This window comes from Thunnus albacares, chromosome 18 (assembly GCF_914725855.1).
Source record: "Thunnus albacares chromosome 18, fThuAlb1.1, whole genome shotgun sequence".
Lineage (NCBI taxonomy): Eukaryota > Metazoa > Chordata > Actinopteri > Scombriformes > Scombridae > Thunnus > Thunnus albacares.
In genome coordinates, this window is record NC_058123.1 from 12874728 (window position 1) to 12902619 (window position 27892).

General features: G+C 41.8%; 1 protein-coding gene across 1 annotated transcript; it reads left to right on the top strand.

The window, feature by feature from the left end:
- Nucleotides 1–8150: 8150 nt before the first annotated feature.
- Nucleotides 8151–27732, top strand: LOC122968435 (inactive tyrosine-protein kinase PRAG1). The gene is made up of 6 exons (XM_044333652.1): nucleotides 8151–8428; nucleotides 12685–13029; nucleotides 13118–14871; nucleotides 21551–21696; nucleotides 22901–23664; nucleotides 25010–27732. Exons 2-6 carry the CDS (start codon nucleotides 12760–12762, stop codon nucleotides 26189–26191), a joined length of 4116 nt encoding a protein of 1371 aa, XP_044189587.1. The 5' UTR covers nucleotides 8151–8428; nucleotides 12685–12759; the 3' UTR covers nucleotides 26192–27732.
- Nucleotides 27733–27892: the final 160 nt, after the last annotated feature.

Below are 27892 nucleotides of genomic sequence, written 5' to 3' on the forward strand. Positions count from 1 at the left end.
TCTGAGTCTATTTATGCCAGTCAGGAGACATTTACAGTAATCTAAACATGAGGAAATTAAAACATGAAAGCATTTTGAGACATTTTTTTGTGATGAAGCTGTAGAAATAATCCTGACTTGGCGTCTGGAGCTGATGATGGCGTTACTAATGAAGGCGTTTGATGACTGTATCTTTGCCGAGGGAAAGGGGTGGCAACAAGTTTAACGAAGACATCTGACTCAGTTTTGATGCAGATGTTTCAGCAACTTTGTACAAATAAAAAAATAGATGCAGTCAGTTCAGCATTAAAAGCCAAAAGTCAATAGTTCTGTTTTTATTACCATTATTGTGGTTCAACAGTAAGATATTTCCATTTTGGTACAATTTGATTTGATTTGGCATCAAATCAATATGTTTTTTAAATTGATTTCACTAGTAAAAGTAAAAAGAGTTATTGAGTGTAATTTGCAATTTTGATGCACATTAAATTTACACCCATTGGGACTGCGCTATATATATTTTCTGCTTAATGGAGAGGCTTTTTCTAGCTGAAACCATCCAAGCATTGTCATTAAAAAGACAAGAATTTGATGTCTTTGGCCTCATTTCATCCACTGTTTGGTTTGGCCTTTTCTTCTGTTGATGCATTCTGGGAAAGACTCCAGCTCTCTTGTCACATGAATAAGCAGGTTAAAAAAAATGAATGAAATCTGTGGTTTGGGGCTGCATAAAGATAAAAGAGATTAAATTGGGTCTTCTGTCAACATTTAAAAGGAATCATTGGAAAATATTAGTTTATAGGCAGCTGAACCTCCACTGCAGCCAAGTTAACGGGCAACATTACAAGTCTTGTTCCCTGTTTATGAAAAGTGTGCGCATTGGTTTTTAACATAACAATGGCTTGCGAGTGCCAGTACATAACAACAGTAGTGAAATATTTCATAATAACAAATATGCATAGTCTCTGTAGTCTATTTTATGTTCTAAAACCTTTCTTGGAGAGACGAGGCAAACAGGCAGCTCGTGATTTTTCTCAGTTATCTGCTCCATTTCACCTCATAACTTATTTCTATCATAGCAGTGAAGTTTCAAATGAAAGCAGCCAAGTTTTTTCAAATGTATTGCATGAGACTGAGAGAAATAAATCTGGAGCAGGGTCAAAGCTGTTTCACTTCATATACTTCTTCTGCGGGTTTTCAAATCTTGCCATATATTAAATCTCACACAGCCATAGACAAAACAATCATTGTACAGTGTATTTCTGTCTCTGTGATTTGTGCTTTGGCTAAAAAAAAAAAGATGTTCTAAAGGATCTCTGATTTGACACAGAGGTCTATATTCCTCTATGGCAAAGCTAAAGACATATGTCAAGTGTTTAATCCCAAACAATCCAGCTCCATAAATGTTAATATAAATGTAGTTTTGTTTTTGTGTCTGTGTTTGAGAGATAGAACAAGAACACTTCTTGGCTAACTTGTTAAAATTATATGAGCTCCCCCATGAACCCATGAACTCACAGACTCCCCGTGTCCTGCTATGATAGCTGAGACCTGTTCTGACCTGGGCATCTGTAGACAGCTAATGCATCTGGCAGATGGTATGTGTGTGTGTGTGTGTGTGTGTGTCTGTGAAAGCTATGTTAACATTCATGTTTGTGTTTATGTGTGTCAAGTATTCGAACAGAGCAGCAGCAGCCCAATCTCAGGACAAACAGGTCAGGACAGTGGTGTGTAATAGGTATTAGTGTGGTCAGTGTGTGAGCCAGATGAACAGCCAATCACAAACTGACCAGCTGGTATGTCTCTGTGGCACAGACTGACATGACTTGCTGATAGCAAAAATCTGTTGGCTTTGATTCTGTGGGCGGTAATGAGGTTTTAATTTCTGACTGGACACTTTCACTGAAATAAACATAAAAAACCTGAAATGTGTCTCATCATTCTGTGAAGATTTATCCAGTAAATTATTTAGTGTTATAAAGTAGCTACAGGAAATACCCTGGTGTGACTGGCTGACAGGTATACATTAAAATCATATTGAAACACCTCAAATATAGTTTGAATCTGTAGTTTAACTATCGCTTTAAATCACTATGAAAGGTGTATATAATTGTGAACTTGGAGGAGGGAGGTATTTTTCCTCACTGTAAATTACCATTTCAAATCTTTGAATGATAACCTTAGTGTTCCTCAGTGTAGAAACACAGGAGCATCCTGGATAATTTAATGATATTAAGTTTATAATAGGCAATCAGTTTCAGTTGTTTCACTTTGCGTCTAAGAAATGATGTTTTTTGTGGCAGATGGCTGTAAAAACTACAATACCCATGAGCCCCATACGCAAGAGAGTTCAGTCAGAGGCACAAAGCTCAAGCCGTAGCTAATAACAAACAGTACAACAGTCCTGTATCTAAAGATTTAAACTGCTAAACATATGTTCAGGTTTCTGCAGAGGCTGTGAAAGGAATAGTTTGACATTTATTTGCTTTCTTGCCAATAGTTAGATGAGAAGGTCGATACCACTTTCTGATTTGTCTGTTATGGAGCTGAGGTCAGTTTCACAAAAGTAATATGCGAGCACTGCTTATACGCAGATTGCAAATATTGCTACTGTCCAATTTCACAAATGTTATTCACTCTCAAGTTTAAGAAAAGTCATACCGTCCTCTCATGTACTCATGCATGGTGTTTCTTTTGATTAATGTGTTAAAATGAACACGAGAGGAAATGATGTCATGTTGCAAGTCGCTGCTTGCATTTTGCAAATTTGGTGAAACAGGCAGGCACCTGGAGCCTGGAGACGGTTATCTTATGGTAGCATAAAGCAGAGGGAAGCAACTATTTATTTTCTAACCTGTTGCTCATTTTTTTGCAACACGATTCAACCAACTCAAACCTTGAAAGTTCATCAAAAGGTCATCAAACATTCTCTGTGCAGAAAATAAATGGAATATCTACTTCCGAAACCCTGGACACTTAAACTTTATAGGTCTATTAAATTGCAGGTAACTATAGCAACAATATAAACTCACCTAACTATGATGATGTAAACATGACACCTTTCTCCCTTTGGTAATTACACTCTGAGGTGTTGCAACATACAAAATGATGGATTTTGCTTCCAGCCCACACATTATTTTCTTATAACTGAGACAGTTTGCTCGGAAAAACATGGAAAATTAAGTTAAAGTTTTGAAATGGGATAGTTCACAATCAAACTTTAAGAAATACAGTATCTCACATCATTACAAGCAATTTGGTTAAATGAAGGTGGGGTTACGTCAAAAATTCCCTTCAATCTCTATAAACAAATTATGTGTCTTATCGATGGTGAAATGAAATGTCTCAGTGTTTTCTGTGTGTTCAATAATCAAAGGGTAAGCCTGTCGGGACAGGAACAGGAATGCAACGATGGAGGCAGTGGAGAAATGTCGTCATCCATGACTGAGTAGGTGATAAAAAAGTATATAGAGTGGGTTGTTGTGTGTGTGGTCCAGGTATTCTTCACGTTGTGGGGACGTAAATCTATTTACACAGTCATGTTGTGGGGATTCGCCTCCCTTATGGGGACAAAGAGCAATTCTCTTTAGTGTAAATCATTAATTTTAGAGCAAAGACTTGGTTCAGGGTTAAGGTTAATTTAGGGTTAGGGTAAAGTTAGGGTTAGGGTTAGGCAAGTGGTGGTTATGGTTAAGGTTAGGATAAGTCTCCAGGAAATGAAGTCAATGTAATGTCCTCTGAAGTGATGGAAACATGACTGTATGTTTGTGTTTGTCTGTCTGTGTGTGTGTGTGTGTGTGTGTGTGTGTGTGTGTGTATGTGTGTGTGTGTGTGTGAGGTGCGGCTCTGTCTTGCGTTATCTTTACATTCCAAACTACACCAACTCCTCTACATGACTGCCATGGCAACCCAGAATGGAAAAGACACTAAATCTGACACCCACCTCTCCCTTTTACACACACACACACACACACAGACACACACACACACATACACACAATTAATTCCTGGTGCCTGGCTCTCAGAGGCATACTGTTACACGAGGGGGTTACCGTTTTAAAAGGGACGACCTGTGGAGAAGAAAGTGAGTCCTGAGGGAGCTGGTGTACATTCTGCCCCTCTTGTGCTTTGTAGTGTTTCCGACAAGCAGTAAACAGGCTGACTGCAAACAGAAGTCCATTCCTTCTTTCATCTTTCATTTCAAACACCTGTTGACAATGTTCAAATTTCACTTGAACCTTAAGTTGAGCTTTTTTTATTTTCTGCGGAGGAGAATCTGAGAGAAGCATTGAGTTTCAAATGAGAAGTCTAATGTCTCCAGTGACTACCTAAAGAGTATTCTTCACATGCAGGCTAAATGCAAACAAAGACCTTTTGGTGTCGTGACAGGATATCTTTTATGGGGGCCTCCTGTGGTAAAGGGAAGTGACACGCTGAAACAGACAGAAACCTGAGCAGCACAATACCTGGTTTGTCAATTAGCCCAAACAAACACTGTGAGAGGGCAAAACTCTGAACTTCTCCTTTTGGGAAAGAGATCATGTAATGTAAAGAGACTTAACATTTAACAAGGACAATGCCCACTCACATAGACAATCATATGAACGGAGACTTCAAAATCTACTTTTGGGAGAATAAATGCACAAGAAAAGACAAACAAATTGCATTGCATTAAGTGAAAGAAGAGTAAATTCATCATGTCTACTATCTATGTTCTGCAGTGGACACCTAAAGTACTTTTTTTTGTAGTGTGTTCATGTTTGACAGCCATCTTTGTCCTCTCACCTGTAGCCCTTTTTCACGACAACAGCTTAACATAATGTAACATGTGGCTATTGTCACAGGTTCTGCTCTTCTCCCCTGTTAACCCGCTTTGGGGTTTAGTTCCTGGAACAAAATTTCAGGAGGTGATGCTAAATTCAAGTGTCAAGAACTCTCAGGGATTGCTGTCAGTACTGTGCTCACAATTGGTCAAGCAGATCTGTCATCACCTCCCAACAAGGATGACTACAACAAACACAATGACAGTAAACACAACCAGTTAAAATAGAATAACAGAGAAGTCTGACACTGTCCTGGATTCAGTGTAAAAGGAAACCAATAACAACGTCATTGCCACTTCTGACATTGCTGTCAGTCCCACACATGGACAGTATATACCTTTTAATAGCAAGTATCTGAAAAACCCCAGTTTGTAAAATACAGTGGAAACACAACAGGAAGAACCTCACACCAAAGCCTCATAAAGTTCAGGTTATGGTTTACTATGATTTGTTATTTAGTCTTTTTTTTTTTCCTTCTGGTGAACATTTTTGACTGTCTTACAGCTTTACAGATTACTTTGACTTTCTACCCCCATTCTTGAAAATCATTTCACATATCATTAACTGAGCATAAGTGTCTGAATGCCCTTTACCTTTTATTTATTTATTTTTTTTACAAAAAATCCTAGAGAGTGGAAAATATAAATATGGGTGACAAGAGAAAGTAGGGAGTTCAGGAGTGCAAATGAAACTATAGGAGATTGATAATCAGACAGCATTTTTAAAGATTGCATATACTGTCCATTACAAGCTTAAAGAACTAAAAGAGCTATTAGGCTTCTAATTTGATATATAGACATTAACTCTAAGCCTTTATTCAAACCAGAAAACCATCTGACACTCCGATATTACTCTTCCTCTCATGACTGAGAAATAATGTGGGTCCTATCTGACCTCCGTAATGCCGTCAATCATCACAAGGAGTCTATTTCTTGCTACTTTGCATTAAAACCCACTTCTCTCCGCACTGAATTTCATTTGAGATGATTGTCCCTTTAATTATTCATTCAAGCTGAGGGAGGGAAGAGAGCAGGTACAGCAGTCTGAACGCTGGCAGAGCAGCGGACACGTGGATGTGGGCGTGTAGAGCCTTTCCCTAAACTGTTATAAATCCAAGCTACTATATATTATTAAACATTAAATATTCTAATTTGTCATCGACTTATTGTGTATTTGTTTGCTAATGACTATGATGCAGAATTGCACCGAGAGAGATGCAAACATCATACATCATGTAAAGTTGTCTGTGCTGCTCATATTTCATGATCTTGGCGCTGTATCTGAGGCTGGGACCTGCAGTTTGTGATTGGCTCTTCTCCAAAAGCATCCTTGCGTTACGGCATTCACACACACACACACACACACAGTAACACTCTCACAGCATCCTGCAGCATCAGCCAACAAACTGCTAATTCATCAGTGTGCATAGTGAGGCAGGGACTCGCATGGCCAGCCAGATGAACATTAAGTGGCTCTGATTCCCTTCATAATTTAAGCGAGCGTGATAAATGATGAATGCGTCTAGAAAGCTTCCCAAACTTCCTTCCATACTTTTATGCAAAGCGCAAGCTATTTGAATTACCCCATTAGCTGAATTATTACATGCTCCACTGCCAAAAATAGATACAATGCAACAAACTGTAATCCCCTTGAGAGGATTGCCGCTCTTTCCAAATTCAACAGGTGGTCTTGTAAAAGATATCACTTTTCCTGGATCCAGGCTGTACTGTGCCACTTATGCTGATTGTCTCAGCGCTGCTATAAATCCTTGTGTGAGATTCAGGAAACTGGTCCATTCTGTGTCCAATCGATTCATATGCATGGATGTGTCCTGCAAACCAATGTGATCCTTGCAGTGCGGGGAAGGGCTACTGAACTTAGGGGTTGACAGATCTAGAGCTACTGTATGTTTTTCAGGGAATCTGGAAAAAAAAATGAAAGTGCCGTTCTCCATCTTTTAAGAATTTACCTTTTAGCCTCCTTGTGACTGAGGGAAACGAAGAGGACATGGATAAAAGGAACAGAACAGACAGCATGAAATGAAAGCAGAGAGCATATTCTGGTGGTGTTTCAAGTGGCTCTGTTTAAACGAGTTAAAAAGCCAACAGATAATACCTTGTTTCAGTGTTATTACTCAGTAAGACATAAGAGGACAACCCTCTCTAAAAGGTTAATCTCTACGGATGACTGGCTTCATCCAACACAGCGGCTGTGTTTGTCACTCCTTTGCCTCTCCTTTTGCTGCCTGTAATGGAAAGCAGCAGGGGTCCGGCCTGGCTCAGTAGCAGTGTTTTTCTATCACTCTGTCACCCCAGCCATGATGAACAGAAGCAGGAGCAGCCCGGGGGGTATAGCGGGAGGGAGGGAAGGGGGGCAAGCAAAACCCAGGGAAGCTTGTATATGTCTACCTTCCCCACACATCAAAGGGCTCCTGATTAAAACTGATTGCTTGCAGAATAAACCTGTACAGGCCAGCGGAGTTTTAACCGAGGAGTGTTTGCTTTCTTTTTGTGAGACCTTGCATCATTTGTAGCCATAAAGGATAGGTTTCAAGTCTTTCTTTAAACAATAGTCAGGTACATATATGATCACTGAGAAGGGTTTCGCTCACTGTAATCATTCCTCCTACCTATCATACTAACCATCAACAGATCTCTTCCTTATGTGCTTCAAATGAAAGTGACGTGGGACAAAATGCACAGTCCAAAGTTTATCTGAAGATGATATGAAGCTTCAGCAGTCTGGGTTAGATAAATCAAAGTTACTGTGTTTTTGGCACCGAATTCCCGCTTTGTGTTCCTCTGGACAGTGTTTCTGTAATGAGCTGTGGTGGAGGGACAGTAACACAAAGAGTGAATTTTGTAATACAAAAGACTAGCTTTGGAAGACATCCATTTGATTTGTCTAACCCAGACTGTTGACGCCTCATGCTTCAGCTAAAGTTTGGATTATTTTTGTTTGTTCTTACACAGAACAAGGACTTTAGATTTTGTGCTTTGAGAAGGGATCTCTTAATGGCCAGTATGAACGTAAGAAATGATTACAGCAAGCAAAACCTGTTTTAATGTTCATATGGAGACCTGACCTATTGTTTTTAAGACACACTTGAAACATAAAAAAAGAGAAAGAGTTATAGTTCATACAGAAGCAATCATGTAAAAAATGTCTGCTAATAAACTGCAGGGTTATTAATTTCAAATTAAAAAACATTCTCATGACAGCTGGTGGGACAAAAGCCTTGGTGGAAATCCATGAGTGTGGCCACTGGCCAGACTGCATGCTTGGTAGGTTGGTGGGAGCTCCTCCCACCTCCTTGTGCTCCCTCCACGCTGCTGCTGCTGCAGAGGACTCCTGCTCCACCTCTGCACACACAACAGCAGCAGCAGCAGCAACAGCAACAGCAGCAGCAGCGTGCCCGCCCGGTTGGAGCGAAACCAGCCTGCAGCACACAGTCTCCTGGGTCATTAACCTGTCGCATGTGGGATACGCCAAGACAGACGGATATCGGCTTCTGCTGGAATCAGAAGAAAAGCTCCGACTGACTTTTCTTGATTTTTGTCTGTTTATTTTTTTTTTCATTTTTTTTGAGTGATTTTGTGTTGCCAGGGAAGAGAAAGTCCGAGCAGGTAAGCAGCCTAGGAGGCAGTAGATAACCTTGGCTACTACAACATGGTTACATTGTAGCTGCCGTTATCTTTTTCCTGTGTTTTCTTGAGATATACACCCATTTTACTGGTTCGGCGACTGGCCTACATGTTGGGCCAAGTTGTCACAATGACATTTTATAGCCTATGTGTTTATTGTAGTTGATATATGTAAAGAAAATATAGCTATTTTTGTCAGTTTCCTCATATTACGAGGACATAAAGGATTTTTTCAGCCAAATTTGTCAGCGGTGTTCGGGCTAATTCTTCATATATCAAATGTAAAAACGGAGGTTCAAACCGAAACTCGCGTGGTGTTAAGTCTGTGTCATGTTTGTGTTAAAACAGGTTCTGGTAAAACATACACACACTCTCTTAAGGTGGAAGTTTTGAGGTATTTGTCAAAAGTTTTGGCGGAAATTCCTGCCGACTCCCGAAAAAAAACAGGTTTCCCTGAATGAATGAGCCAGCGTGACAAATGTAAAAGAATTTATACCCAAAGTGGGTGACTGTGCTGATTTGACCTGGTTATCAGACCATAATTTTAATTAGAGGTTGTCTAATTATTTTGATTATGAATGACTGAGCCCTCATTCAATTAAGTGCTTTTTTTTGGCATGGCACTGCAGTTCCGTAAAAAAAGCAGTCAGCTGGCTAATGCACTGAATTATGTTACAGTAACCTTAGAACAATAACCATCAGATAACATATGTTTCATAAAGGCTGTCCTATTGCTCGCACGTGCGTGCGTGTGTGCATGCGCGCGCGCGCGTGCTTGCTGGTGTGTTTGGGGGGGGTCACATGTGGCTGCTGCTGCTGCTGGTGCTTGCTTGCATGCTGTTGCAGATGGATTCAGACAAAGTGCAGTTTTACCAGCTGTTCAGTATTGATAAAACATCTAACCTCTACCTTTACTGCTCCTCCTGCTCACCCTGTTAGTTGTTCATTTAAACTGTTGCCATGCAGTCTTTACTTCAGCCTGACTGCATTCTTCAGTGCATGACAGCCTGCTGGCTCAAAGCATACCTGGCCTTTTTATATATATATATATAAAAAGGGAAACAGCCATGTAATTTAGGCTTCTAGACAAAGGATATAATGGTTAGAGTGCCTCAGATTAGGTCCATAGTAGATTTTGATCTCTCTGCAACATTGTTTTTTGAGACATCTAGTGGCCAGGCAACAGTGTGATGTTCACTGTATGTACAGAGGTCATGAGGATATGAAGCTTGTGACTGGAAGCTTCATAATGTCTTTACTAGGCTGACCGAAACTGCAAATTCCACCTCACTTTTAACAAAACCAACATCCACCCTCCTCAGTTCAGTTTTCCTCACGCCTCAAGTTATTTTTTCTAGCCCTCAACTTCTCACATGTTCATGAGATATTTGTCATAGTTTCTGTTTTATACAGCTTGAATTTGTCATATGGCTGAACTTGTGGTGTTTATGGTTTGTGTGTGTGTTTTTTCTTTTTGTACAAGAGGAAGTGAGAAATATTGAACCTTGAGCTTGAGAAGGTGTGGGGAATGTAGACAGCGGGGTCTATCTCTGTTCAAACAAGCTAAACATGTCAAACGAGAGCCAGGATACACCGAAACTGAGTTGTAGTTTGAGTCTTGTTTGGAAAATACAGACAGAACACAAAAATATTGGACATTTCAGATGAACCTCCCACGTGCCCAACTCTGTTGTTTCACTTCCCCAGCAGGGAATCAATCACAACAACAACAACAACAACAGAGATCTGTCCATCCCCATCAGTTTCGTCTAGCTATTGCTCTGCCTGTCTTTGCTTTGTTATTGCCCAATCGTCCCATTATACCCCCTAGACATGCTCTTGACTGCCAGTCAGTCTCCCCTCTAAAGAAGCAGGCCTCGTAGCCTAATGATCAGTGCGTCTCGAATCAGTCATCGCTTCATATGACTCATGCGCAATGCCATAAGATGTTAGGCAAGGCTCAGTTTCCTCTGTTGTTGCAGGAACGGCTAAACAAACAGTGGGCTGGTGGGTGCTTTCCTGCCCAAACTGAGTCAGACAGAACAAAGAAAAATGTAAACATTGATTATCTTTACTAACAGGAAAACTCGTCATTCTTTTAGGCGTAGTAGATCTCAAGGTTATACTGGAGCCATGAACTACCAGGAGTCTTAATACAGGTCTCAACCATCCCTGACATTTTGCTCTAGTGTAGAGCTGCAACGATGAGTCACTTAATTGATTAGTCAAGTGACACAAAATGAATCAGCTATCTATTTTGAAGAATTTGTTTCTTTTCTTGGTCTTACGTGACTGTAAATGTAATATTTGGGGATTTTTGACTGTTAGTTGGACTAAATAAGACATTTGAGGACATTAGACTCCAGGATGCTGTGATGGGTGTTTTTCACCATTTTCTGATGTTTTATTGACCAAATGATCAAGAATCACTATATTGCTAATGCAATACCCAATATATCACAATGAATTATATTTAGGAGTGCATATTGTATATAGACCTTTCTTCAATATCTTTGGGGAGTACTCATTTACCCTCCTGCTTCCTCTGTTTTTTTCTGGATAATGAGTCTAGAAGATGGGCTAATGTTGCTGTGTGTCATTGCAGCACCTTGTTGAGAGGCAATTAAAGCTGTGTAAAGAACATAAAGAGACACCCAGATGCAAGGAAACAAATGATCTCTCTGAAATGGTGTTGATCCTCTCACTGTCAGTCCAGTTTAACAGGACATAGACAGAGACAGAGAGAGAGAGAGAGAGAGAGAGGAAGGAGGTGTGTGGGTCAGATTGTTTGCGAAAGAACCAGGACACACATGTGGAGTGGTAGGTTTGAGTGTGTGTTTGTGTGTTGGGAAGGGGGAAGGGGGAAGGTAGGTTGTCGTGGGTGTGAGATTCACCCTGGTGAGACTTGCGCCTTTAGACATTCCTGACATTCCGACCTCCGGGGTGCTTGAGGCTCCTCCGTCTTCTTCTAGCATGTCGGGGGCTGCAGAGGACTCTAGAGGGCTTTTATGTCGCTAGGCTCACACAGGCAGACCCTTTGGTTGAGCAGAAACCACATACCCTCTAATTTAGGAGGCCATGGGAACAAGTAGCACAGCACACACCGGGTCTTCTTGAGTTACATCCGCGGATGACACTTAAATCTTAACGGACGTCTTCTATGACCTCGGAGACACTTGTCAGCCCAGACTCCCTCATCACTGTCTTTACATTTTTAAGTAGATGTTTGAACTTTGTGTCATTTACTTTCTCAAAGAAATTTCAGGCATCTTGATACAGAAAATTATACAAGTGAATGCTCAATTAAACAAAACAAAACAACAAACAAACAAAAAAATTAGGGATCCACTGATCCAACTTTCTCTCCCAATACTGATTCCGATACCTCAACTAATTGTATCTGATTACCAATTTGATATCCATGCTTTCTTTTTCCCAAATTTAAAATCTTTTATGTGAGGTAACTTGAGTCCAGGGTTGCTATGGCAGTAAAAACTGTGTCTGCAGCCCAGCAAGACTAAATTAATGTAACTCATATAGAGCCGCAGCGATTAGTTGATTGACAGAAGGCAACTATTCTGGTAATGGGATAATGGTTTTAGTCTTTTTTTTTTTTAAAGCAAAAATGACAAAAATTCACTGGTTTCAGCTTCTCAAATGTGACAATTTAATGCTTTTCTTTGTCATACATGGTAATAAATTGAATATCTTTTGGTTTTGGACTGTTGGTTGGACAAAACAAGAAATCTGAAGATGTCACCTTTGATTCTGGGAAATTATATCGGGCATTTTCACTATTTCTTCAGATTAATCAGTAATGAAAATAATTCTTGGTTTCAGGGCTAAACTTGGCTGAAAAACTTTCTTTATGAAAAGTATTTGGTGTGGATTGGTCATGTCATGGCTGATACCCAGTCTGCTTAATAAGATCAGAATTGATCAGATCAGAGCATCCCAAGGCAGAATGAGCAGTCTCTCAAACAGTTTGATGTCGTGAAAATGAGAGTAGTTTTGTTGCATGAAAGGAGAAATGGGATCTTTAGATTAGTCACAGTTCTTATGTAATACTTGGTCACAAAGACACATGAAACTATGATTATGATTCAACCTATGGGCAAAAAGTGATTGCATAGACATCATGACTTCATTCTTTTAACAATATACCTTATTCTTTCTCTCTCTTCCACATACTGCCTTGTGATCCACATCTTGTGACGTTGCAACCTTCTGTTGGCCAGCCATGAGAGTTCATCACGTATCTGCCAGATCACTCCACAGCCACTTCTGACCTAACCCGATTTAGCAAACCAAAGATGTCAGCGTGCAGCGACTTTGCAGAACACGTGTGGAAACCCGGCTCTTGTAAGAACTGCTTCCACCCGATTAGCGCGCACAACACTGTCGGCGGCCTGGATGGCAGCGTGCCAGCTGCTTGTCTGAAGAAGAGCACCCTGGGAGGTGGTGAAGAAGCTGGAGTGACATCACCGTCACCCTACAGCAAGCCAACCATCGCTGTCAAACCCACTATGATGAGCCTTGACACCAACGAGTCGATGACTGATGTCAACATGAACATAGAGCAGGTGAGTCTCTCTTTCCTGTATCAAAGTTTCTTAATGTCTTGAGTAATGAATGTGATCTTTAATGTGTGCCCATATTTATGTGTGACAGGAGAACACAAAGAGCCCAGTCGAGTGTTTGGGCCTGAAGAAGCTGTTGGGCCTGTCGTCTCTTTACATTGATAGTAACGACTGCAACAAAGCCCATAAAGAGGCGGTTCTACAGAGTCCAGAAACCAAGATGGACTATGACAACTGCTTCCCCTTGTCTCCCAATATCCTGCCTAAAGACTCCATGATCATCAGCAACATCTTTGTCACCCAGGAAGAGGGCAAAGGTTCTCAGAGTTTAAAGAAAAATGCCAATGGAGACACATGTAAGCAGCAGAATAGTACGACCGCCACCAGAACCAAGAGCACTTATAATGGAAGTGGTGTGACCAACAGGGCAAATTATCATGACGCCCATCATGCATCTGTGGAGATACCTTTCACCATGGATATTGTCCCTTCCAGTCCTGCCACAGTTCATAGCAATGGTATCAGCTGTGGGAGTACTGCTGCTCTCACCACTAAGACATCCAGCACTTCCATCACTTCTTCCACCACAGCTTTAAGCGTGAACACCACCAGCCACAATTCTCAGTCATCCCTCCACTCTCCTCCCGTCCTGTCTGTACAGACCAGCCTATCGGACTCCTCTTGTTCTTATCGTAGTAGTACAGATTCACTTCCGGGGGCAGAGGGTTCAGGAGGGAGACGAGTCAGGTCAGGGAGCCCCCAAAGCCCACCAACCATGGGTAGCTCACAGTCAGCACCCAACTCTCCCAATGGGCAGTCAGACACAGAACCCATTTATGCAGAGAGCACCAAGAAAAAGCGCAGGTCGCAAGGAAATGGGGTGCAATCCCACCCAGAGTCCCCAAACCAGACTAAGAACTCGCCACAATGCTCTGAGTCTGAGCTTTCTGGAGAGAGTCAGCGGGCCACCATCACTGTGATGGCTGCTCACACAGAGGAGAACAACAGGACTTTCTACCTGAGCAGCCCTGATTCTGCCGTCAGCACCCAATGCCACTTTAGCCCCACAGCACGAAAAGACCCCAGCAGCCCAGCCTTCCGCTGGCCCAGTCCAAGCCGTAGTGCACCCTCCTTGACCACAGAAGCCAGTCTAAACCCCACTCTCAGCCCCAAACCTCAGTCTAGCCCACCCATTCCCCCAAAGAGGACTACTCGCTCCCCCAAACTGGGCACCTCCAGCCTCTCTCCGTCCATGTCTTCTCTAGTCTCGCTTCCTGAACTCCCCAAAATGGGCACCTCCAGCCTTTCACCGTCCATCTCGTCTCCTGTCCCTCTCCCTGAGCTCCCCATGCTTTTCCTTGTCTCTGCTAGAGAAGGCCACTTCAAGGTCCATACAGAGAACCACAGCGTGGCATCTGAACGCTGGCTCAAGCCCCACCATCACAGTTCAGGCTGGAACTGTTGCATTGAGGAAGAGGAGGAGGAGGAGGAGAGAGAGCGGAAAGAGGGGGAGAAGAAGAAGCTGGCTGCCAACCCAGGGACAACCTCTCGGGTGACAGGCCTGGTCAATGGTGCCGCTGTCTGGAAGGAGTCCAGGGACTGGAAGGCCCACAGTAGCCCCCCTCCGATGACAGAGCCAGGCACGGCCCCCCCGGCTGCCCACAACAATGGTGCCTGTCAGGGGGAGACTGAGGGCACCGGTGCAGAGGAGGAGGGCAAGCATAACGGGAGCATGCCGGCCAAGCAACCGTTGCATGACGGCTCATCAGAGATACTGGCAGCGGGGAAGGGAGCTGCCAACCATGAGTCCAATCCACCACCTCCCCCACCTAAGAAACAGCACAGGTAAGAACAATAAAGACCTTTTTTGTGTGCACACATCCAATTATTAACCCTCAAATAGGATAATACAGTGGTATCTAGGTAAGGCTACCGTATATTCAATGAAATTTCAGATAAATATACGAATTATTCAATTATTGGTATATTATTTCTTTCAGTTAATCCTGTGGTCAGTGAAATGCCAAAAATAATAACAAAATGCCAAGTACAAGATAGAGGAGCCCATAGAGAGGCCTTAACTCACTCAGTTTGACAAACACTCATAAAACCTACAGGCATTCATAATATGAAGCAGGGAAAGGCTGATTTCAATATTTCAGTAGCTGTACCTGGCCGGTGAATTTAAATGATTAATTGAATAGGAATATTGTCACCAATTATTCTCTGACAATTGACTCATTACTAATTTAAGCCTTACAGGAGGGAGGAATGAAGGTGAATGGTGGAAAAAAAACTTGGTCTTAAGTTAGTTTTTATTGTTGTTGAAGTCATTCTTTTTTTCCCAGATTAACCAACTATACGTTTTTCCATTCTTTTAATATTTTGCTCAGGAAAGCTGTATGATATATCTTTATGTTAAATACACCAGCCACCCTGAGGATGTGTCCTAAATATTGTTTATGATAAAGCAGCTCTGTTGTCAAAAGAAGTCAAATAGAGGTTTAATTACACACTAGTACACTATACACTTGCTGTAAGACGAATGCTATGCATTTATCAAACTTGAACTGCCTATTATAGCTCATATTTGCGTGCCTTTCCTTCAGTTTTCTACCAGTGACTTGCATTACCATTAATGGCTCTGTAATTCAGCCATGACACTGTGGTTTCATTATATTACATAATTTAGCACTTACAACATGCACTTAGTCTAAAAGCATAAATGCGTTTTGCTCTCTGATGGGACCGTATATAGTGCTGGTGCTGCTTATGGAATTATAAGCTTCGGTAATATTGCCTGTGACTATGTATATGTATACTGTACATGCATCTCACTGCAGTCATCTGTGTGAATCTTACTGTGCCTTCTCCTTTCATTGCATCATTATTCAGCCTTGAATCAGCCTCCATTCTAGCTCCTTGTGATCATTCAAACTGTTCCGGCATATTCCTCAATGCACGCCTTGTTCTATTCATGCTAGTAATGTGACTTTTTCAATTCTAATTAACACAAAAAATGGGTCTGTTAAATAGTCTCCCACTGTGTCACATTGCTGTAAATTTGTTTTGGCTGCAGCATAATAGACAGAACTGTAAAAAGAGAAAAAAAAAACAGGCCTTGTCCCATTGATATTGTCATACAGGGGCAAAGATGTCATTAGCAGGTGTTCAGATGTATCTTCAGGCAAAATAATTATCATACTTGCAGTGCTGGCATGATTATGCTTTAAATTATTGATGTTCACATGTCACTGCTGAAATGCACATCTTATTTCTAAAAGTGTTTAATTCTATCACCTCTGAGACATGCTGACTTATACATTTCCACAATTATTCAAGAGTCTATCTATTGTGACCTACTCCACAGAGGGCTTCTAGCCTACGTGGCCATTTATTAGCTGTTACATTTGCACATTTGCTTTAACCTGCAGAGTCTGCACGAGGCTAAGAATACTCTCTGCTGTCTGAGTCAGCTACCCAGAGCAGAAACAGAAGAGGCCGTGTGTCGCAGTTATTAGAACATCAAATGATCCCCTCAAAATAAACTATGCTTTGTCTGAAACGGCTTGATGTGGTGTAAGGCACGCAGGACTGTGACTTCCTCAAGACAAGCAGATGTTCTGCCGTTCCAAGCTGCCACAGTCAGCAAAAGCCGAGTGGGACTGTGTTACTATTGAAAACACAGATTGCTGATCATATTTCGAGAGCCCTTATGTTTGTTGTAATTCTAGTAAGGACACATCTCTCCTGTTATGACATTGCCGACATTCTGCGCTGATAAAAATACACCTTGTTGAGACACATGTGGGAACATGCCTCGAGCCAGCCTGCGACAGTTGTGGCTTCCTGGTGTTCCAAGTTTATCAGAGGGTTTAGTGTGTTTAATCAACAAGTGCCTAGAGCGGCAACAGTTATTCTATCAATTAATTGGTCAATCGACAGATAGTTAATCAACAACTATTTTGATAATTGATTGTTTTGAGTAATTTTTTAAGAACAAATGCTGAAATTCTGCTTCCAGCTTCTTAAATGTGAACATTTTTTTAGTCCTCTGTGATAGTAAACTGAGTATCTTTGGGCTGTGGACTGTTGTTCGGGACAAAACAAGACATTTTAGGTTGCATCTTAGGCTTTGGGAAATTTTTCACAATTTTCTGAAATTTTAAAGACCAAGCAACGAATCGATTATTTGAGAAAATAATAGACACATTAATTGATAATGAAAATTATAGTTATTTGCAATTCTACAAGTGTCCCTGGTCACCATAAGTGTACTGGAAACTGAATATCAATGTGCTGCAAGGAAACAGAATCTAAATCTTTTCTGCAAAGCAATAAAGACTTAAAAAGATTCATTATTGACAGAAAGGGGAATCTTGTTTGTGGAATGAATGGCAAACATTCACAATACAAAGACACACACATGTACAGGCACCCTGTGAAGCAGCATTTTGATGTGTTGAATCATTTAAAAGCCACAGATGGTTTGGAAAAATCTGCCTTTCAGAGCCTTTGATCACAGTGGAAAACATCCAATTTTCCCTCTTTTATTCGGAGCAACAATTCAATCTCAACATCATGTTACAGGTCAGCTCAAGGTGTGTTAGTGTGCGTGAGTGTTTGTGTGTCATGCATGAGTGTGTGTGTAAGTAAGGAAGGCGCGTCGACTCGTCAGTGAAAATTGCCAAAGGGAGGGGCTTGACAGAACAGATTGTTGCCCCTGGCAACTCCCAAACTGTCTCAGCCTGGCAGTCGGTCACCACCGATAGAATTAGAATTTATAGATCAGGCGTGTGGATTCGAACCCAGTGAGTTTGAATCTCCTTTTGCACTGTGAACTACTGTTCCAAGACTTGCCGCCCCTCCCTCCATGGAGCCATCCTGATCCCTTTTCTGCAGCAGAACAGATACAGATAGCATCTTGTTGCTGTCTGACAGACTTAAAGCTGCTCTAAAGTGAACTGCTAGGTATTTGAGTGAATGCTATATATGAAGTATGGGCACTTTAATTTTGCACATCTAATGGGTGCTGTTGCTTTTCCTGCTGAGAGACTTTAAATACACATATGACTCGTGTGGAGCAAGGGTTGTGTTACTACTCATGGCGGGGCTTTAGAGAGCCACCAGTCTGATCCAGGGGCATTTTGTGCCCGCCAGCCCGACACGGACCTCTGCCTCCCCAACGTGAGGTAGGCACCTGATGGCAACTTTTTCTTGTACGTGTCCTTAGTATGACACTAAAATTGACCGGACATCTACTGTTAGACTTGTGAAGTGAAATGGTGATGATCTTGTTCACACAGGAAATTGATGGCAAAGTTTGAGCGTGTTTCAGAAAGAAGGTATTAAAACCACAGTGCCTTCCTGTCACAACTCTTTCCGGACCGAAATTCAAAAATGGCTTTGAATAGCACTAATGGCATGTGGTCAAACTTTTTGCTCTTTCTTTATTTCCTGCCTCTTTCAAGCCCTCTTCTTATCTCTTCCAATCCGTTGCTACTCAGATTATCTTACTCTTTTATTTGAGCCCATCCTGTTAGTAAGATTAAAATAGTGGTAAGACGAAGAGAACGAGAAGTGAAATAGGTTAAAGACAAAGTGCGTAACTTTATGTGATGTGGTGCAATATTATGAAAGTGAGTTGCAATGAATTAGGGGAAAGAGATCGCTGACAGAGGAAATGATAACAAGGCATGGCTTGAGTAGTTGCAAAACAAGGATTTGTGTCAAACATTAATGGATCTTTGTTTCAAAGACGTAGTTTATATGACTACGTAGCCATGGTGACTATCCTTCGATCATGGGATAGAAACAATGGGTGTCATCCTTCTCGGCCCTATAATAGTAACATACAGAGGTTGCACACTAACAAGAACGCACACATGATAAAATGTAATCTGATACAACAGCAGTTCAATACATGCTACATTTGTGAGTATAAAAGAAACACCTTAACATGTGGAGTTGATCCTCTGACACAGTTTCATCAAAAACTTAACACTGTAATCTTTATAAAGGTTGTGTTTGATTCACGGCTGTTGTAGGCTATTGCTTTACATTGTACAGGTGTTCCCGATACCATCTTTGCTTTCTGTATATGTCAGAGCATGGCAGAGTCTGCATTCTTATTCAACTCTCCCTCATTTTAACACAAACCTGAATATAAGGTGTCAGAGTTAGAGTAATGCATTGGGTGTAATAACCCTACATACAGTATTTTAATAGGCTGAATTGCTTACTTTTATTAAAAGATGTTAGTTATTGGCTCTACAAAAGAATAGCTGCTTGAAATGTTACGGTAGCTTGTGTGTGTGTCAGTATTTGCACACCCAACTGATCTAACAAACATACAATACATTCTTTGTCTCTCAGATGTTATAATTTTATATATTTATCACAGAAAACGCCCCAAACAAGTGAGTGAGGAAGTGAAACCATATGTGTGTGAATCTGATCCACAACAACAACAACACTGCAGTTTAGTTTGGTCTCAATTTACACTGTCACACTTTCTATCTGTGGCTATTTAGCTGTAACCCCAATCTGTTCCCTTTTTTAAACCCCCCCCCCCCAGCTCCTCTCAAACCACTTTATTAATACCACACACATACATATATACACACACACACACATAAACACACACGTCAAGATTGCATGTTCGTCAACAGATCCAGTGTGTTACTTACTGCAACACACTTGTTTACATTCTAAATCTTGGTGACTGTCATTGCCGGGCAGATTGCAAAACACAAACCTTGTCTGACAGGTTTCGCGGAACAATCATGATGTGTCACGTAGACTTGGCTTTAGCAGAGGAAATGATTACATCTGAGGAAATAAGCAATTAAGATGTTTATTAATTGCTGTTTAGACAAAAAACAAGTGCAGTGATAAAATCCTGATGAATGATGCTTTTTTGTGTCATGCTGACGTGCATTTTATAAGATATCACAGGGATTTTGAAATGTAAATTCAGTATCATTCATCATTCATTTTAATGCTGACTGTCAGTTTGTAGATAATCAGTTCTTTTAGAGGTGAAGCATTTAGTCAATGAATTGATAAGTCAATCAGCAGAAAATTAAATGGCAAATATTCTGGTTATCCAACAATTGTTTAAGTAATTTAAAAATAATAATAATAATAATATCTGATTTATTATAATTTATTACATTTGATGGTGCCAGCTTCTCAAACATGAGGATTTTCTGCTTGTCCTTCCATTACATTATAATAAACTGAATATCTTTGGCTTTCATTAGACAAAACCAGCAATTTAAAGACATTTTATAGATCAAATAATCAATCAATTAATTGAGAAAGTTAATAGATTAATGAAAATGATTAGATGCAGCCCTAAATGCTTTTATATTCTTTCATGCAATCCTAATTTTAGTCAAGGATCCTTTTTGCATGCCCTTGCTCAGAAGGCTTATTCAACCATGCACATCCTCCCACAGGACATAATCAGAGTTTGACATTCTTTCACCAAGGAAAATCTCATGTTTTGGATACAAATCTGAGAGATCTTAGAGTGAGACATGCACAGGCGCACACATGCACATACAAAGACTCGTAATCCCTGCGCCCATTACCATTCCCCTCTACCTTAGCATTTCCACTGCCTTTCATCACGTCTCCTTTGTCTGTAAAAGGATAGCGGATCCTTTAGCTAACTGCCCACAGAGAATACCTAACCCTTTGTCTCCCCCCTGTGCTCCTCTCCTTTTCTCCCTCCTCATCCGTTTGTTCCGCTGATTTATGGCGGAGTTGAAGTCAGGGGCCGGCAGATAAATGGATAGAGGAGTCATTTTGTGATGGAAGAGAGGAAAGAGAGATGAAGGGATGGGATGGGACCCCGCTTCCCTGAGCCATTAGCGGGTATAATGAGACAAGTGAATGGCTGTCACTCAGCCTAATTGGTCACCTTGATTAGGGAGTCTACTCATGCACAGTTTTCGTTGGTATTATAAGTGGCCATCAAGGTAGTCAGGAAAAGAGGAATGCAAAGCTTCTGTTAAGTAAACAAAGAGAATTAATCTTGTTGTTGTTGTTGTTTGAAAGGCAGATAGTGATCTAGTGATAGTGACTAGTGATATACTTGAAGCAATCAACTATCTTTTGGGAAACAAAATCAAGAAGTGTCTCTCTGATAAGGAAGTGAAACCACTCCTGACGTTACTTGTTCCGTCATTCAAAATGACGCTTTTGTTTTTGCAATGTGCTTTCCTACGTGGACTTGATAGAAATTTATCGAAATAAAACGTCAAGGAGAAGTTGGGTGGCACTGCATTTATAAACAGCTTCACAAAAAGAAAAGTAGCATAAGAGATTAACTACAGGTGGACACTGTACTTGGCTTGGCTATTTCCATAATATGATATTTTGGAATAGCTGAGGCACATACACGGGCAGAAAACCATTCAGACACAGAAAAAAAAGTGCAAAATATGGCTCAAATAGATGCTTGTGTGCCCCATCATATTCAGTTACCCTCTCTCTGTTGCTCTCTCCAACACAGAGTATGTGGTAAGATGAGTGGCAGCAACATGGAGCTGGACCGCTGTAGCCAACAAGGATCAGTAGAGAGCCCTACTTCATCTCTTCGGGGCCTGGGAAGCGCCAGCCTACCCACTGCCTCCACTGACAGCCTGACCGCTGACACCGGTAAGTACCTTTCACACTCATATTTCAATCAGGTTAGAGGTGTGTCATTTAGATATTTGATTGCTCTGTTAGAAACTGGCACAGTTATTCTACTAGTTAATCTTCTCAATGCAAGTTGATGTTCAGAAAATGTTTCCTCAACTATAACTGTGAGGATGCACTTTGTACAGAATAAAATTGTGCAACACCGGTGAAAAGAAGGAAGAGAGTGCTGCAAGGTTTTATGGCAGCACTCTTGACAGCTTATCTCTTGCACGCAGTTATTTTGACTGAGAAAAACCACAGTATTCATTTTTGTGACCAAGTTGAAGATTTCTACAATCCTGAGACGTGGCTCAGAGTGAGTGGCATGTGTCCTTGCTTCAGGAATTACTGTCATCCTTCACATTAAACCTCAGCAGCGCTCAGACGCTTGTAATTGCTGTAACTTCCTGGGCAATGTTGTTTGAAGAGATAATTATGGACTCTTGATAACGAGGGAAAAAGGGCTTGGCTACATCCTACAGAGTCCCTTTTTTCTTCTTCTTCACGGTCTCTACTGTGAAAGCAGTTATTGGAGGACTGCACCGCACAATTATCTCAGTATCTGTCTCCTCCAGTGTAATGTCAAGGTCCAACTTTAAGTCTTTAATTCACAAATGTATCATAATTGGATGGAGGGTACTTTGAGTATCGGCTTGAACCCTGGATTATATAAATTTCCAGCTCTTTTGAGGAAACAAGGTACGTGTTTTTGCTAAGGCTAAGCAGTGGGAAGTGTGTCGTAAATAAATCAGATTCACAGCTGTCACCTTGGAATATGTTATCTGCTCGTACTGCGAGGTTACGGGAAATTAACTCACAAGGACACTGAAAGACAAAGGATATGTTTTGTGAATCCACAAAGGCAGTGAAAAGAAACTGTTGTCTTTAGCTGTATCTGTGTGTGTCAGTCTGTCTATTTTCCCAAGTTGATATGTTTCAGTTGATTTTATTAAAACTATACATTTCTATCTTCTGAAATGTGGAGTTTGTGTTATATTATTTGTGTTACTTGTGAAGTTGTCAGCTAGAGTACTTTTTTTTTTCTCATGTCAGAATGTTTGTGACTGATATCTACAGCATGCTGTACATGACTGATACCTGTATCATGTCGTAATGCTTACTTCCATTTTCAATAAACGACTGGCAGACCAGCTGACATAATATTTTTCTCTTTTCTCAGGCTCTCGAGATGCTACCCGGATGTCTTGTTCCTCTCCATTTCCCAGTCCAGTGGCCTCAGCTCCAGGGTCTCCTCACCCACCCTTGTTTCACAGCTTAAGTAACCAGCCACCTCCACTCCCGCAGAAAAAAACGGTCAACCGCACCGTGTCGGCCCCCGATAGCGCCAACGGAAAACCCTTTGTCCGAGCCTACCCACGCCTCCCGTTCACTGGCTCAGAAAGCAACGTGTGTCGACCCGCTGATGTCAGCTGCCGGTCCAGTTTACCATCCAGCCCTGTTGACCCGCGACCCATTTTCTCCTCTAATGAGTCTCTGGAGTTCTGTCACTCCCCGCTAAGCAGACCCTCAAGGTCCCGGACACTGGATGAGCCGCTGAAGGGTCATGGGCGTCTGGGTGTCCACTGCCGAAGCAGTGTGACTTGTTCCTCTTCCCCCCAGCTCAGCGCACCCTTTTCAGCCTCAGAACCGGGTTCAGCACCAAATTTGGGCTCCAGCCTGCAACTCCAGACCCTCCTGAGTAACATCGACAGTAGGGAGGGAGTGTACTCCAAACTGGGAGGCCTGTACGCCGAATCTCTGCGGCGATTGGCGCTAAAATGTGAGGATCACTTCACTCGCTCCCAGAGGAACCCGCTTAGGTTCGAGGAGAGCAACTGGTCTCTGTTCAGGCTCACATCCAACAAGCCGAGCTGCATTGCAGGAGACGCTGTGTACTACTCTGCTGCCTGTGCCTCAGACCCCAGCAACTCCTATGCTGTAAAGGTAATCTTGAAATACTGAGCCTGATTTGTATTAGTATTTTATGTAATGAATTTGTTAAAAGTTTGCTTGATATAATCATGTTCACGTCCAGAACACCTTCATGTACCTATGATCATTTCATTTCACATGTGATTTTGAACACTAAGATCAAAAGATTAGAAGTACAGGATTTTAAACAGGTGTGTGTGTTGTGTTTGGGAGCTCGTTGCAGTGAAGAATGGTGTTTTGTAATGCATAGATCGTGTTTATGTTCTCCACCCAGAGGTTCTTGTCAAGCGAGCAACTCACAGCTCACGCAAGATTATCTTTGTTGTTGTTGAAGGAATAATTTACACAGCGAGTTTGCAAATTGATCTTTTAAGCAGGGATTTGACAGTTTGAGGACAGAACGAGGAGATTACAATCGGGCGGTGGTCTTGTTTGTTCCGAGGCTACAGATGGGACGGTCCCAGTGAAAACGTACAAACCCTCAGGGCATGACGCGTAAACAATGAGGATAAGGGTGTGGATTCAGTTTCAATGACCTTTGTCCCAAAGTCTTTAGTACTCTACAAGGCAGCAGCCGATTGTACAGTATGTTGTGTGCCACAGCTTGGATGCCCACAGTCTTGCTTAATATCTCAAGGCCCAATTAATCTTTACATTCCAGGCAGGATTTACAGTCAGATAAACCCCTGTTGTCACGACCAACACACACACTAACACAAACTAACATGTGTAATACATGTAGTACAAGACCATCCAGCACAAAGACTAAAGGTCGTGTTTTCATCTAAATTCAGAACTGATTCGGGTTATACAGTATTTATTTCATGCGTATAGTGCAAAAATACATTCACATTGTCTACCAACATGTTGCTGACTGAAATTTGAACCGCATGAAAGTAGAATTTAGTCCACTTAGTCACAAAGAAGAGATTATATTTACAAATCTGATCCCAACAGCCACTGAGAATTTACTGAAATATTATCGGAGATTTGTGTGTGTGTCAGAATTATGATGGAAGATTTGACTCAAAGTTTAAATTCTTCCATAGCTTGCAATGCTGTAGTAGTTTCCTTTAACAAAAGCAGTGTCAGACTGCTTGTAAATGATTCTTCTCTTATTTATTAAGCTTTTCAGTTAAGGATTAAGTTCTGCTTTTATGACATTGATTTCACTTGAATGGGAACAGGAACTGAATTGGCTTTGACCTTGGAACCAAACTAACAAGAATTCCTTTCTTCTGTTTCTTGGCTCCCCTCCCTTCCCATCTCTGTATGTGGAATTCCCCCCTCCCCGTCCCTTTCTTTTCCTCTGCTTCATTCCCTCCTCCCTCTGCACTTTGTGTTTATACCTCTCCAGATCTGTAAGAGTCCATCCATGGAGGCCAAACAGGGCCATTTCTACAGTCTGTCAGTGCAGCAGAGCATGCCTCCCCACTTCAACCTCCAGCAGGACTGTGGCCACTTTCTCGCTTGTGTTCCCCAGAGCATGTTGCCCTCTGATCAAGTCTCTCTGCCAACAACACCTGCTTCATCACTGCCTCAGCCGTCCGCGTCTGCACCTGGCCAACAGCTAGACCGAGAGCGAGTGGTGGTCATCACTCCAGAGATCCCGCAGCAGACAGCAGCTGACTTTGTTCGGGAGTGGGAGGCGTTCCATAAGAGTCAGCCAGAAGTGTACGAGCGCCGCATATGCTTCCTCCTCCTGCAGCTCTGCAACGGCCTGGAGCACTTGAAGGAGCATGGGGTCACGCACCGCGACCTATGCCTCGAAAACCTTTTGTTGGTGCCTCATCACCGCAGGTCACCGCTGGCACAGACTCAACCCTCCAATTTGCCCCAACAGAACACCAATGACGCAAGCGCTAGTAACGGTTCAAGTGCTGTAGACATTCAGCGTCACCTGCCGCGACTCCTCATCAGCAACTTTGCCAAGGCCAAGCGTCGCTCATCCGAGGACGCTGCCTCAGCCAGCGTGGACCCTCGCATCAAACGTGACCACGCCAGACTGGCGCCTGAGATTGTGTCAGCAGCCCAGTATCGCAAATTTGATGAATTCCAGACTGGAATCTTGATCTATGAGCTCCTTCACCAACCCAACCCATTTGAGGTGAGTCCAGCTCTGAGGGAGCAAGACTACCGCTGTGAGGACTTGCCCTCCATCCCTGCTGTCTCCCTTTACTCAGCTGGTCTCCAGAGGCTGGCCCAGCTCCTGCTCCAACCAGACCCCATCAAACGCATCCACATCCAGGAGGCTAAACGCATACTGCAGAGCCTGCTCTGGGGCCCCAGGAAGGACCTGATGGAGCAGCAGTGGGAGAGACACGGACAGGGGGGAGGCTTCGTCGACGGATCCCGACACGAGGGCCTCCTCAACTGGCTGGACGTGAAACGGGCGCTGCTGATGATGAAGTTTGCTGAGCGTTCACTGGAGGCCGAGAGGAACGCAGAACTGGAGGACTGGCTGTGCTGCCAGTATTTCTCCTCAGCTCACCCTCTGTCTCTCTGCCATACTGCTGAACTGCTGTACTCACTAAAGTGATGACTCACTTTACGAAGTATTGTGTGAGCTTGTGAATGTGTGAACGGCAAAAGACCAATAATGTCAAAGTCAATGTCTAGACACTATGGATGGGCGCAGACAGTGTAGCGCTTTGTATTCTCCATGTCCTGAAAAGGAGATACTGTGAACCTGCCTACTTGTTAGCGCCACAGCTACATGCATGAGAGTCATGCGTCAACCTAACCGTCCACCTTCCACACAAACAGTATCCTGTCACCTTAGCAAAGAATTGACCTGTGAAAACCTGTGTTTTCAGATGTTCTTTTAACAGGCACAGACATATGGATAAAATCACAAAGTCATTCATACAGACTAAAATCGCTTTGTGCCAGTGAAAAAAAGAATATGGACAGCATTTATAATTCATTAATAAACTTACCAAAGTTTCATGTTTAACACTGTATTATGTGTTAAATATCAATTGACACATTTTCCCTCTGAAAACAGGCTAACAGTTCATAATGTACCTTTTTTTGTGTCAGCCAGCTTTGCAAAGTACTGCTGTGTTGTGTTTTAAATGTGCAGCTAACTTAATTTTTCTGATATCATAATAAAAACATGAGGAAAACAGCAGACTAATACTGTTGCACCTTTTCTGTTGGGCACACAGTGCTGTACTGCATATTGTGTAATCAACACATGTTCAACTTTTCTTTAACCGGATCCACACAAAAAAATGCAGAATAATTTATTTTCCTCAGTGAATACTAGTGTACGTGCTAGTTTGAATGCAGCCTTCCTTAAGTCTGTGTTGTTTAACAGTCCTTGTTGGACAGAGCTGCATAATAAAAAGACAACATAAATCAATAATCATAAGCTCTACTGTCTAACACTACTTAACATTAATTGAATTGACAAAACAATTGGCAACATTAGCAATTTCTCCTACTGAATGGACGATGCCCCGTTTATGCTTACTTTTAATACATATTTAAATGTTATGACATTTGTCACAGTGCCTTTTGTTCTTTGTATATGTTACAGTGACTCAGAAGCCAAATGTAAATATTACTGATCATTCGTCCTTTGTGAAACTGGCCTTTCACCGAATGTTCTAGAAACAACTTTGTACAGTGTTTGTAGATGATATGAGCAAACAAATGAGCCCAAGCAGGTCTTAAAAAGCCATGAATATGATGAGCAACCGTTAAAAAATATTTATAATTTGTTATCCTGTAGTTGTCACTGGAATTCCTTTGTTTATTTTGTGAATTATCAAGTGCATTTGCTTTTTTTTTTGGCACGGCAGCAGCTCTGCCTGTTTTTTGCCTCCTGTTTTCCCGCGTAGGCTGCAGAGAAAACTTCTTGTTATGAGGATTTTATCTCCAACAAAAAAAAATGTCATAATAAAGTCCAGAGGGGCAATAAATTAACAGCCTGCATGCAGGGTTGTTTTGTCCATGACTGGTGTTTCTAATAGAAAGAAACATTGTTCGATCTCACAACTAATACATTTGAATTATTTTGTGTGTGCCTCACCTATTTGCATCAATAAACTGTGCATATATTTTCTCACAGTAGTATCTGGTGTTTTGATCTTTTTTTGTATGATTGGGCTGTTAATATTATGTTGGTATCACCAGCTCAGTACTGTCTATGTGAAACTAATGAATGGGGAAAGGCATTGCAGTTACTCCTATTTCTCGAAAGTACATTATGCAAGACTGTGTTGCATCTATT